This window comes from Ostrinia nubilalis, chromosome 4 (assembly GCF_963855985.1).
Source record: "Ostrinia nubilalis chromosome 4, ilOstNubi1.1, whole genome shotgun sequence".
Classification (NCBI taxonomy): domain Eukaryota; kingdom Metazoa; phylum Arthropoda; class Insecta; order Lepidoptera; family Crambidae; genus Ostrinia; species Ostrinia nubilalis.
The window spans coordinates 8,865,580-8,880,598 of NC_087091.1; the positions used below are offsets into that span (position 1 = coordinate 8,865,580).

The following is a 15,019-nucleotide window of genomic DNA, read 5'->3' on the forward strand; positions in this document are numbered from 1 at the left end:
CGATTGAGCTGAGGTATACTTATGTAAGTACGATGAAAATGCAATGTTATGGTACCATTACGCTGGAGTCAGGAGGTGGCCATAGGAACTCCTAAATGAAACGGCGGAATCGCATCGAATTTGGGTTCGTTGGATTAATCTTTTCGAGCACTTTAGTACTAGATGATGTCCAGGGTCCTGATGATGGAGTCAGGAGGTGGCCATAGGAATTCCTAAACGAAACGGTGGAGACTTATCGAGTTTGAGTTTGTTGGATTTGTTTTTTCGAGCACTTTGGTGCTAAATTGTATTGTAATTAAACCAATGTTGCACCCACTCCTCTGAAGGTTGGAGACTCTACACTCGAATTTGTTGACAATTATGTATACCTGGGACAAACAGTCCAGTTAGGTAGGTCCAACTTCGAGAAAGAGGTCAATCGTCGAATCCAACTCGGATGGGCAGCGTAAGCAGCGTTCGGGAAGCTTCGCCATATACTCACGTCCGAAATACCGCAATGTCTCAAGTCGAAAGTATTCGACCAATGTGTGTTGCCAGTGATGGTATACGGATCTGAGACGTGGTCGCTTACTATGGGCCTCATAAGAAGGCTCAAGGTCACCCAAAGGGCGATGGAGCGGGCTATGCTCGGAGTTTCCCTGCGTGATCGAATCAGAAATGAGAAGATCCGCAGGAGAACCAAAGTAACCGACATAGCTCGCAGAATTGCTAAAATCAAGTGGCAGTGGGCGGGGCATATTATAGCTCGTAGAGACGATGGCCGTTGGGGCAGGAAAGTTCTCGAGTGGCGACCACGGGCTGGAAGACGTAGCGTGGGCAGGCCTCCTACTAGGTGGACCGACGATCTGGTAAAGGTCGCGGGAAGAGCCTGGATGCGGGCAGCGCAGGACCGTTCATTGTGGAAAACCTTGGGGGAGGCCTTTGTCCAGCAGTGGACGTCATTTGGCTGAGACGACGAATTAAACCAAGGCTCTGAGATTGAGATTGTAAAATAAAATTATAATAATAAAAAGTCTATTCCAAACTATGGACTGATTTTGTCTGATAATACATGATTTTAATTTTTTTTTATTGTTTTTATTTATTATAAAACTTTATTAAAAACAAGCTTTTATCACAGAATACATAATAGTAGCAACAGAAATTGCACTCCTTTGTGTAGGATCAGATGCCGACATTTTAACGGTAATAATAATAATGCAAAATATCCAACGCACATGGTGCATTCGAAATCGCACCTTACTACTACGCTCACAAGAGCGCATTTTTTTTGTGTTTAGAATTGATCTACGTCACCGCTCAAGCGTCAGGGTTGTATGAGCAAAGTAAAATAAATAAAAACTTAATTTTAAGAAGCATTTATTGTATTTACGATTAGAAAACTTTAATCTAGTGGAGTTTGTATAATCGTACCATCTCTAAAGTACCTATTAATAAACTTCAGTGTTGCGATAATTCGAAATTAAACAAACAGTTTTAAAAGGTGTAGTGTCGGAAAATAGACACGGTGAAGTAAAGTTAATGTTTTTATTAGCTAAATAATTTTTTTGCTATAGTTTTTTGTCATAAGTATTTCAAAATAATTTATTATTTAAAAAGTGTAGTTTTTTTTATTATTTAAATCACTACAGTTAATTAAGTTATTCCTAAATATTACAATTTTTCATTAAAGAAGAATAATAGTGCTGTTGGAACAATAAACCTTGATTGCGACTATGATCGACCGAGCGTGTATAGATACGCGTGTGCAAACAGGCGCGTGGCGGCCCGGACTGATTTGCAACTTGAAGTTGTCGCGCGCTGTAGGTAATTATCTCGGCCGGCATAGGCGAGTGACGGAGGCCTGCTTTTATTCTGAAATGCAGTTGTTACATAAAAATATTTGAACCTTGCATACAATTAGTTTTTTCGTTTTATTACCATGTGTTAACGGATTAACGATTAACGTTAACTTGCGTTAAACATTGCTAAATGTAACGTTTTAACGTTTAACGAAGTTAATTTTTTTATTAACGTTTTAACGATTAACGAAGTTAACTATTTGATTAACGGTGCCCAGCTATGTTAATGAGAAGAGTGTATACTATACTGACCGACTACAGAGCCGTCTTTCAGCCGCCTCTCCTTTCGGTACTGTCCGTTGTGGGTCTGGTAGAGGAAGTACCGCTCATCGTCTTCATCAGTCTGAATGTGGAACTGGTCGGGGTCCTGCTGCGGACTGTAGCCGTCGAGTGCTGCCAACGCGCCGCACGCGCATACCTGTAAAAATTGCGAAGAAGTGCGTCAAGTAAAGTTGCAAACAATGCATCCTACTAATATTTATTAATGAGAAAGTTTGCGAGGTTGGATGGAGCTTTCTTTGAAGAGGAAACTACTGAACTTTTACAGTATTAGGTATTGTTTAATTATTAGATTTACATAAATAAACCTACTTAATGATACATAGTTTCACGTGAGCGAAACTATATCATTACAGATTTGGTTTTGAATCGAGGTAACAAAACAGAACTAGTCCTAGGTATTTACTTCATTTTGATGGCGTATCGAGCTTCACTGTGGCAACTAATTAAGTTGTACCCAGTACGATATTGCAACAAAAAATATAGTCTCATATGTTTCCGGCCATGTTTATTTTACACAACAACATAATTAACAAAACCTACAATAACTAATCTAACTTCCTATCTAGAATTAAACATAAACGCTTTAACACTGTCAAAAATCTAGATCTTATCAACATTTTTGTCAGTGTTAAAGCCTTAATTTTCCGAAATTTGAACTGATTTATTTACTTATGTATTATAAACTATTGCGACTGGTTCTTCTATTGACAAGCTATTATTACAGTAATAATAAGCTATCATAACTTAGGCTTATATCATTAAACTTACAAGTACACCTAATGCAAGGTCTGCTGTAGTTGATTAGTGTGTTAGATTCATAAATTGCATGACACTCATGTGTGGGAGTCAGGATTGTTTGAAAGAGCTATTTAGGTAGTATGAGTACAGTCTTTTGTTCAAAATACGAGTAGGAAAACGTAGGACGACGAATCACATGTATTTTTCATCGTCAGCAGGACGTCCCCTGCTGAATATAGGCCCGATAATTTCCAGGTTAACCGATTGGAAGCGGCAAGTTGCATTATTTTTTTTTACTATTGGTTACTTAACTTTGAAGATACTGACAAAAATAGGTGGATGTTAAAGAGTGTACAATTTTTCTGCATTTCTTTATGAAAATTCATCATCATCAGGTCATTTTACATCTTCAGGTGGATAGAGATCCCTAACGAAAGCTTTTAGACAGCTGAATGTTTTGTAGTTTGTTATACCTAGCTAGGTGTCTTTTTCTAATATCTCAATTATTTATTTTTGTTCTTGACTGTACCTTTGGTAGTAGATTCAAGGATTACATACGCGAAGGCGCTAATAAATGAGAAGCATTAGTGACTTTATTGTAGTAATAATATAATACTCAATGTGACTAGATCTTAAGTTATTTAAGTACTTACGTAATTAATTTTCTTAATTCGAAGATTATTCGAGATAATGCTTTATACAATCCATCATATGAACAGACCTTTACATATGTAGTTAGTGTTATTGATCGGCTTTTCAGGACAAAATACAAGTAGGTACTTATTCAGACAAATTAAAATTAAGTTTCTAGAATCACTATAGGTCGCTTTTCAGTTAGCCTAATTGCTGATGTCTCTATTATACTCTTTAGTAATAATTTAAACAAAGATACACTGATCTGCAGCCGAATCCTCGTAATAAACGTTAATCGAATCAAAACGTCACTGCGAATTAAATGGTACATTGAATATAAAATACCTACATAATATTTTTATTTTATTTCATTTTAAGTAGGCACTCGAAGTTAATAAAATAAATTAGTGACATCATTCGTGTGGATTGAAGCATGTTATTTTGTAAACAATTGCAAGTTCCACGTCCTTTGCATGTCTGTAAAAACTATTGATTTGTGTGCGTGTTTGCATGTTGTCATGATTTGTCAGAAATGTCATTGGTGGTTTTATGAACTCGGAACGTGTTGTTTTTACCGAGATGTCAGCCTCGCGATGTGCATTACCGTAAACGGGGTTGGTGTGTGAAACAATAGATTTGCCACGAATTAGAGGCAGAATCGCCAATTTGCTGAACAATAGATGTTAACTGAGCCCCGAAGGCCGTGATTTAGCAACAAAGCGCCTAGGCCTACGATATGTTACATTACTCTGGCAGAGTTTTTAAAAAAGTTGACTGCCATCATCTGATCCTAAAATTACGGTATTTTTTCAGTGTTAGACTTTACAAAATTTTCACAAACAGCTTACTCCGTTTTCGCACCGTAACTACCCCAACTTCAAAATTAACTTTTTGTGGGCTTGACAGACTTGACTTTTGTTAAAATTAAATTAAAATGGTGCAACTCAGCCTTAGGATTTTTCAGCTTCCTCGCAGTGGTTAAAGATCTTTTAATTTTCTGAAATCCTAATTGATTATACGAGTAATGTAAAAATTGCTGTTATTTATAATGTAAATATCCAGTGATACATAATTTTGAGTTCGTAAAACTTGGCGAATAAAGTTTTGTATAGACACTGGAACTGGATCATTATTTAGGTAACTCATTTCACAGACGATTACAAGCTGTTTTCTTCGTTAAACGATATCACCTAATCGAAGAGGAAATGTAGTGACAGACAGCGGTAACCTTAGTTGTTTAATGAATTCTGTCATTGCGTTCTCATGGAATAACAATTATTATAGGCGTATTAGCATTACATGTTGGTGCTTCACAACCTCGGGAGCGGGACGTGGGCAGACAGCAAAGGAACTACGCGGAAATGTCAAACAAAATACGGGCTTAGAAAAACACTAGGCGTAATTACAGTGTGTTATACGGACTGACAATCATGAAAAAGATCGGATGTATGAGTAAACAAAATATTAATTCGGATAAGTAAGTATAAGCATAATTAAATAGGTATGTAGCTAGGTATTGTAATTCAGTAACAATAAAGAAACGCGTAGACGTGTTCGAATGCCAAAATGAAGCCTGCAGAACGTTTGTAACGTGAACTATTATGTTCTGTTGATACTTCAGAGTGCGCTTGTGTACTAGTTGTGCTTACTTGAAATGCTTTTAGTGTAAGAACAAACATGAACAATCACCATCATCATAGGTGACCATAAGCACCGAGTGCGTATGCGTGTTCACTGTCCTTAGACTAGTTTTTAGGTTTATTTGTATCATTTTAAGAACCATTTTCGAGAATAACGGAAACTTTCCATATCTTTCAGCTTCACTTATTTGAAAAGGAAACATTTAATACTGACACTGAAAATAATGTTTTCATACCGTTTTGCAAACGTATTTAAATATTCATTGTCCTCAGCTGATGAGTAACTGATAGACAATAGTATGTGATTTCCATCACATTGAAATAGCTGTAGAGCACACACATATTTGCATACAAATACCCTTCAACTGCTGATTCGGTTTTTCCGTTTTTTTATGGAGGTGACTGGTTTTCCTGAAAAACTCATAGTAACAAATAAAATATGACTGTTTGAGTATCGTACTTTGTTTCGCTCATATCCATTTATGTTCAACAGTGTGGTACCTATCTCCGACTCAACTATAATTTTTTGATCAAGATTCAAAGATCAATGTTCAGTAATTTACCACCAGCGGTCGGTCCAGTACCAGGTGGCCCATATCTTATCACATAATTGTAAAACTACTTGTTCTTGAGTGATCCGCATAACTTCATTTCAATCTTTCTAGGATTTAGGTTCAACATTACCATTGCATAAAATCCAAATAAAGTACCCTTCCTTTTATGAAAAGATAAGTGCTTCATGTTGTAATAAATAATATCTTGTAGATTATAATCAAAACGATTTTATAAATAGGTATTAAAATAATCTAGCGTACAACTAAGCAGTCTTAGTTAGCGGTTACCTACATTTATACAATCAGCAAGGAATAGGTAAGTGGTGTTTGCTAGCCTACTTTTCTGTTATCATCATCATAATTATTGTAAACCGAGATGGATACGTCGGAATTATGAAAGCTTTCTCAATCTCTCCAAATATCTTTATTTATTTCACATTTTCCGTATTTTAGAAGACTCAGGCTGAGTTGCACCTCCTAACGTTAACGGTAACTTTAACAATAACCGGTGCTTTTTGCATGGAGTTTGACAGATTTTTGACGTTTGTCAAAGGTAAAGTAATATGGTGCAATCCAGCCTCAGTATTTAACGGATTACGACACAAGATGCCAGGGAATTGTAGGAAGTGAAGTAAAGCGCGGAGAGAGGTTCACAATACGTTGGGCCATCATTTAATTTTTCTTGTAATTACATACAATCTGTATCGCTTCTATACAATCACTCGTAATTAAGTCTTTCTGTTGTAATAAGTGTTCAAGATAATACTTTGGGGAGGGCTGAAATTGTGTCTAATACCTACTGATATTTCTGGATGCAAGTAACGAATTGCTATTTTTATCTAAATCCAGAACGTATTTTTGAAGACTTTCTATGAATACCATTATGTTTGTATTATGTTCCCATAGTAAGCGAATTTTTGTAATTCTTAATGAGAATAAAGATCTTAAACCATAAAATTTTATACGTATAAATCTTTATGTTACTTAAAAAAATGTTTTTTAAATTATATGGTAATGTATACTGAAAAAGAAAAACATAGGTACATCTACAAGTACAAAGTACGCACGTAATACCCCAAAGTATGGTAAACGTCCTTGGTATTCATGAGTATCGGTGGCATAATATATCCTTAAAAGGATACGTAGGTACTACTTGGTTGATGGCATAATAAGTTTAACACTGTGGTCTTTTATATACTTGTAATAGGTGCTATATTTCAACAACAATGTGTAGTCTGATATGCTGTCGTTTTACATGCTAAATGTATTCTAATTATTGTTGTGCCTACAGCGAAAGTTGACATGCGATTGATGACTGCTATGTTAGAAATTAGAATACATTGAACAACCCTTGTCATTCCTGATTAACTTGTGTTATGTAATAAGACGTGACGACGGCTCAAACGATGCACTCGTATTTGTAATTAAACTGAATTATTTTCAAAAGAATATAAAATTGTGACCTGTAAAAATGTCTGCCATGTTTTCAGTGTCCTTTGTTTAAAATTTAACCATCATTTGTAATTTAGATTTATCAGTACCATTTTGTAGCCGTGACTACTAAAATCTGTCAAACTCCATACAAAATACACCGGTTATCGTTATAGTTACGGTCAAAGTTAGGTGATGCAATTTAACCTTATTGTTTTCAATTAAACGATTAGGCGATTAGTTCTTAGGAATGCGGTAAGTACCTACATAAATGTCATTATAACTTATGAAATGACTAAATGCACCAGAAGTATAACAGGAGCTCGTTAAGAAATCTGTTAATTTTACACGAAATTATGGCCACCTTGTCTGGGCCAGCTGCTTGCGGGGTCGACTCCCGCCGAGAGCAATTAATATTAATTATTCCGGTTCTTCATAATTTTCTGGGTTAGGTATTAGGATATCTAATACTCAATACAAACACTATTTCCTTCATAGTTTGTGCGTTATTAGATAAGATAATATAGGAAAAGAATCGTAACGATTATATTAATGTAAACGATTCTGAATAATATATCTGTAACTTTCTCCTGTAACATGTTGTTTTCCTGTCTGTCTAAACTCTATGAGTAATCAGTAGTGAAAGGTAAGAAAACGTACAACTATCTTTAAAAGTGACTGGATTTCTGTAAATATTTACTTTTATACTTCAACTAATCATCAGCAATCCTATGTTACATAAACTTTTACTACCTATGTATTAGAATAGAATAAGTAAGTTTATGTTATCATATAGCCGTGTGGTGACGGCAGAGTAGAATACATTACAATGTGGTCAAATACCTGCCTTGTTATGCATAAAAAAAAAAAAACATTTGTCACCAACCCCTATTCTTCCCACGGGTCGTAAGAGGCAAAACTAGGGACTAAGTTCACATCAAACAGAGAACCGGCAGCAGCGCTTTCTGAAAAACATCAATCTTTTAAACTTCGATCTCCAACTCGCCTGCCAAGCGTGGGGATTATGGCAAAACCCTCCACTATAGTGGAGGAGGCTCACAGTCTAGCAGTGGACTGTAAAGGGCTGTTGATGATGATGATGATGTTATCATATCAGTTATGGAGCTCCACGATTAGTAGAGCTTCCACTACTGTGCCTAGGTAATAGACATTATGTACTTACTTAAATTGTTAAATCTGTGCAGTATCTGTTCAGGTGCTATATCTACATACGTTTAGATAATCATGACATAAGCATACCTATAATTATGTACATCAGCTGCACTCTGGTTGGAGGATTTAATCGTAATTGTCATGACGTGCAATTGCATCCAAGGTATCTAATTAGCACTTAGGTGTAACTTACTCATAAATGTTGCAATTTTTCATTACAGAGTAAGTATTAGTGAACCTACGTAACCTTATACTATTTTGTCATTAAATATAAACGTCCGGGAATTGTTCTATATAACGTTGGATTTTTGATCTAATAATTCAGTCAATTTATTATATTATTGAGAACAAAACGTTAGTAGCTATAAAAATAAAAATGAAGCTGGTAAGTATTTTAAATTTTAACATCGTGTAATTTTCTTAATTAAATTATTTAGTACAATTTAAATAAAGTTCAAAATACCTACATAGCCGATCACATCAAAGAAGTTACTGTTATTAATGATTATGGAGATTGAAATAGTGTTATAAAGGTATCCAATCGGCGTCGTTTAGGGAAGAACTGCCTGGTGGTTCACTTTCAATAATTTATTAAAAGAATGTAAGTAAATCTGACAAAATACTAATGATCTTTTTTATTCCCAGTTCATAGTAGCCGTATGCCTCATCGCAGCTGCCTCAGCCGCGCCCAGCAGCTCCGCAGTCACTGCGGCGAGGCGAGCTTTACCAGCGGTCCAGCACGAAGAAGTGCACGACGAGTTCGGCCAGTATGCGCTGAGATACGTCACCGCTGAGGGGACCATCGTCTCCGAGAGAGGTCGACTAGTCCCAACCTCGAATGGGGCGCACGTACTTGTGGTCGAGGGAGAAACCTCGTTCATAGGCGATGACGGCAAGACATACGTCACCAAATACAGCGCAGGACTTGATGGAATGCGCGTAGAAGGCGCTCACCTCCCAGTGGACACAGCTGCATAAGATATGACTTGATTGCATCATGTCAAACTCAATATACTACTGCAAAAGTTGTGAACGCGGACAGCCAAGGAGAAACGTTTTGTAAAAATAAATTATTTATTCATGTTACTGTACACACATGTTTCATTATTTTCATAGAATGTTGTAAACGTTTTCAAGTCTACGCCAGTGGAAATTGTAATTTTTAAAATAATATGAAGTAAACTGACATTGACATAGAATTTTGTGTGATATGAGTTATTTGCGACTCTATCTTTTATCGCCTTGCAAAGTGAAGTCCTATGTACCTAATTTGAAGATCACAAAGTCAGTTCATTCTGTGGTAAAAAATGTGTAACATCTCTATTTATTTATTACTAATGTACCTACTTCCCATTACCATTACCAGGTATTCAAGTATGAAAAAGGGTGCCTTTTTCATTCATATTTAGGTAAGTAGTAGATCTTAAATAATCGTCTTAATTGGCCCTGAATCACTTTACATAAAAAACTAAGCGGCTTAATGGGCTTCTAACTTTTCTAAGTTAAAGCATGAGTTGACCAACCCAAAAACAATGTTTATTTTCCTTAGTCCGATTTTGTCACGAACTGTGACGCTATCAGCTATGTGATTCACATTCGCGACTATGGTGGCGCGACGTTGACCGTAAATGGTCGCATATTAGTCCTGGAACCGATGGTATCACGTTTGTGCAAGCAACGCCCACACCCGACTCGCCTGGCGAAATACGCATTAGGGTCAAAACTGTCATCAACGACCCTACATCGCATACGTAACACATTTCTAGACAAATATTGTATTATTGTGTGATATATACGCAACAGCATCAATAAAAACGATTTCAGAAAAAATATGCAATTAGCTGTAATTGCCAGCACGAAAATGGCAATCAGTCATACAAGAAATAATCCCACACATAAAGGATTTGCGCTATAGATGGGAAATGAAACTTCCGCATGATGTCTAAATTTTTTGCCACCATTTTTTAAGGTTGATTAAAACTCATGGATATCAAGGTACAATTAAAATATCAATCTATTGAATAATTGTTATTGTGACAGGATTGTCGAGCGAGATATGAGATCAGCAGTGGTTTATGTGAGTGGGCGATGACTCTATCCATGGATAATTGGGTGGATATTCGCACTGAAGGTATCGTGGCTGTACGTAGGGTTCTACAGTAGTTGGTTAGCCTGAGCTGGGCGTGGGCAAGGTGTGTGGGCTAGGGGACAAATCCGCATTGCGCGTTTAATGCTGTCCTTGTATGTCAAGCTTTATCAGAGTAATTTACGTTCCTAATAAGAACCAAACTCGGCGCCTACAGATGTAGATCATGACCAGTTCATTACTTTTTTCTTTTAAATAACGAAGACATGTAAGTTAAATCTAGTGAACGAACTCAATTAGATCTATTTTTAGTTTAGCCTCTATTCCTAATTCTCATTGGTGTGCTTACAAAACTATAAGTCTGAACGAGCTAGCAACGACGAATCTTACATTAATTTCGTAATGATCTAGGTTAGTAGGTTCCAACACTTCCAACATTAAGTGTTCTTCGTATTATTCAATATGTATTAATGCAACATTCCTTTAAGAACCAGTAGTTCAAGTAAATAAGCCCAGATTTTTATTTTATTTTAACAACATTCATGTAAACAACTTTTATTTATGCGTCATATTGTTATCAAATAATATTTATGATCTAAATAACAAGATCTGGAAAATACCGTCATCTTTGAAAAATACTACCGATACTTACTTTGGATGCATTTTCTAAAGTGATAATTTCGAAACTATTAGGCATTGTAAGGAAGCTTTTTTCTTAAAAGCTGCTTTATACATTCCGTCCATTTTGTTAAAGTATAAAAGCTGTTTTGGTGTAACAATAAGTTCGCGTTATTCTTTAAGAGAGGTCATTAGATGCATTGGTGTGTAGACGCTTGCGTTCGCCGGTGACATTCCTTGCCATGTGTACCGCACTAATGTCTTTATTATAACTGTACTTGAATGCAGTTCACGAGAGTACTTTGAATGTATTGTTAGAGTTTATCTTTATTTTAAATGCATTCGCAAGATAGAGCTCGTATTGCATAGCAATTTTAAACAGAGTGCTAATCGTATAAAAGTTAGTGTTACTTATTTATTTGCCATTATTACAACTGCAACATAATAAATCTGAAACTGAATTCTGAATCATTCAAATTCAAATCTAAATTTTACTTAATTTATGGTGGATGTTTGGATTAAATTTTCTTATCAAGTTGTTACGTAGCTATAAATATTTTTACCCGACTACGGCAAAGCAAAAGGAGGGTTATGAGTTTGACAGGCTATGTATGTATGTATGTATGTATGTATGTATGTATGTTCATGTGTTCCCTCGTAACTTCTAAACTACTTATCAGAATTCGACAAATGACATATCATTAGAAGCGTCTTAATTGTCCGCTGGTTATAGGCTATATGGGGTTTCACAAAATCTAATGTGGCGCCCTCTAGCGGACAAAACATACAGAGTAAAAAAATAAAGTTAAGATAAATATGCCGTGTTTGGTATCATTTGAAAGCGCTTTACTTGTACATTTCGAATATATATATATTACTAGCATTTTCTTGTGACTTTACCTGTATTCATGGGCTGATTGCATATAATTCAGATCTTTTCGTTCATAGCTTCTTTACTACTTATTAGTTCATCAATTTAACTTTTGTTAATACATATTATGCGCCACAAATACACTTTAACACCAAAATAGTACAAATAATAAAAAGTAAAAAAACTAAAACCCAACTACGACAAAAAACGACGCTGAAAAAGAATAAAACAAGATTTTCAGAATACTGAACTGAACGAAGTTGCCAATGTAGTTGCATAGTAATTTTCATGTTTGGAAAGGCGTAGTCACACGTTACTTAAACCTACCTACCGTAGCACTTTGACAACGTGTGACTGCGGTTTTCCAAACATGAAAATCACTATGCAACTACATTGGCAACTTCGTTCAGTTCAGTATTCTGAAAATCTTGTTTTATTCTTTTTCAGCGTCGTTTTTTGTCGTAGTTGGGTTTTAGTTTTTTTACTTTTTATTATTACATTAATTAATGATAATTTTGCCGTGATTACATTTTATTGATGAGATCTTTTTATGAACCATCCACGTTATATTGTTATATTACCACAATCGCAGTAATTATTCCACATGTCATGATGTAGGCTGTATCATACTTCCAACTAATTCTTTTTTACATGACACATTACGTGCCTATAATAAATTAATTAAAGTAATATAATAGACGAGTATCTTGTAGTAAACGAAGAGTTATTGACAGTTAAATTTTATAACTTAATATATCAATTCTAATCGTTTAAATATCAAGTTTAAATAACTTGTTTGATTTATGGTACAGATAGATGGATCTACAAATGAAGTTAATCTATTGCAATAAGGATGATGTAGAATTTTGACAAAAACCCGTCAGCAAAGTTTTATAGAACTAAGTAAGTCTAACATTGTAAAAATCAGTAAAAATATGATTATAATTTTGACCTATGATTTAATCGACGCTTTTCTGAAAATCTCGGTTTCAGTTATATTTTTTTTATAATTCGCAATAAAAATAAATATTCGCACGAACGTTCGCATCAAAGTTCGCGCGTGTTGATAATGGCATTGTGTTCGCAGCATTAAAATGAAGAATGTTCACTAATTTTGTTTTTTAGCTTTCTGTATTCTCTGTTAAAAATAAAAAATACACGTGAAAGAATTATTTCGATACGTCAATTAGTTTCCAAGATATTGAATTTTAAAAGTGCGGGCGGCGGCCGGCCCGCCATTTCATGCGCGTGACGTCATATTACAGTGACTGGCTCATATTTGTATGGGTGGAATCTTGCAAGCTGAATTAAGACCCACTTCCGGGCAACCGATTAAGCTGAAATTTCGCATACACATGCGATTTGGATGACCATGCAATATTATGATGACATGGAGCTGATCTGATGATGGAGCTGGAAGGTGGCCATAGGAACTCTATAATAAAACGACTTAAATCCATCGAGTTTGGGCTCGTTAGTTTTGTATTGATGAGTACTTTAATTCTATATAGTAATTAGGGTCTGATGATGGAGCTGGAAGGTAATTCGCAATAAAACGATACAATCGCATCAAGTTTGGGTTTGGTTCAATTTTAATTTCTGTGATGGGTCTGGGTGTTAATATGTATAATAAGTATGTATTTACAAAAAAAATGTATTTAAGTATGTTTATATCCGTTTTCTAGTGAGCGGCCACTGTGAATGTACGTCACGCGGGGTCACGTGACCGTCGGCGGGTCTCGATATTTAAGCGAACTTTGAATGCCTATAAAATCTACTTGGTATTTTTGAATGAAATAAAAACAAATGTATTTGTATATGTAAAAGCTTAACTGTAACATAGATTTCAAGTGATTTTGCATACCTAGTAACATTCTCAATTCCCCGTTAACAATGAAAGTGATGCGCGCGTTCTGCGGGAAGGTTCTCACGCGACGAAAGCCATGACGTAATGGCGCCGCAAGCCTCAGAGAGGACATTGTAATTGGTAATTAAGTTCGTATTTATTACCGGCTAAGGACTTTGACCGTCTCGCAGAATTAAAAAAAGTGGTCTCAATAATCATTAATACCAAATAAAATATACTTCCTAGCCATGAAACCGCCAGAATTGTGCCGTTCCCACATAATAATATTTCTATTTAGTTTTTGTACTGTACCATAGAAGTATATTTCGTCTGTAGAGTTATAAAAATATAATGCCGACTCCCTATTTCATAATTAATCGCTTATTCTTAAGCACGATTTCAGTTTTTAAAAACTCTGTTGTTAATTTATTTTCAGGGCTTTTGCAAAAAAAAAAGTTACTTAGGCTGTCGTAAAGTTACTTATAAAAATCTAGTTTTAATGAATTAGAAATTAATATAATGAAATGTTAAGCTAATATTTATGGCGATATTCGCAATAGGCGGATGATACTACCAGACTACGTTATGCCATGTCACACGTTAATATACAAAACCTACTTAAATTAGATTTCTCCGGAAGGTATGCTAAAATTAAAATCGTTAATGAAATATTAAGATTAGCGCATCAATATTGATGTAAATAAAGGTAAAGTCAACAGTCCATTGGACAACTTTGTCTTGGAAAATCGTCTGTATTACCACAGAATAATAATATTACCTGCTAATGAATAAGATACACTTTAAACTTGTGCGGTTCTCAGTCCACATTTAAATCGTGTTTCATTTATTCAAAATCTGAAGAATCAGAGCTTATAGAATAATATGCAGTACTTAAGTCCTTAATATTGAAGTAAATTATTATTAAAATTGTTGGTCGAGTCACAGAATAATAATAAGTACTACGGTCGAGTATAGTAAATCAATAGAATCTGTACAAGTAAACAAGATGTTTTTGAAGGTGATTATTAGTTTTATTTTGTGGATTTAAAAGTTTAAAGTGATTTTGTGTTTAAAGCTACAATAAGGTCAATAAGTGAATACTAAGTCGTTAATAGCAAAATAAATATTTATAAGTATACTGGAAAAAATCCTTCAGGTTCAGAATGTCCAATTCCCAAAATGTCCAACGGTTTCAAAATGTCCAATTCCCAGAATGTCCAATTCCCAAAATGTCCATTTCCCGAAATGTCCAATTCCCGAAATGTCCAATTCCTGAAATGTCCAGTTCCCGAAACGTCCAATTCCC

At 35.2% G+C, this 15,019-nt stretch overlaps 1 protein-coding gene across 3 annotated transcripts in view; it reads right to left on the reverse strand.

Annotated features, from left to right (window-relative positions):
- LOC135088632 (uncharacterized) overlaps nucleotides 1-15,019 on the reverse strand; it is a 54,613-nt gene that overhangs the window by 2,741 nt on the left and 36,853 nt on the right. For all 3 annotated transcript variants that reach the window (XM_063983552.1, XM_063983553.1, XM_063983554.1), the window contains exon 3: nucleotides 2,094-2,259. In XM_063983552.1, coding sequence (XP_063839622.1) covers nucleotides 2,094-2,259 — 166 coding nt within the window. The remainder of the gene's footprint in view (nucleotides 1-2,093; nucleotides 2,260-15,019) is intronic.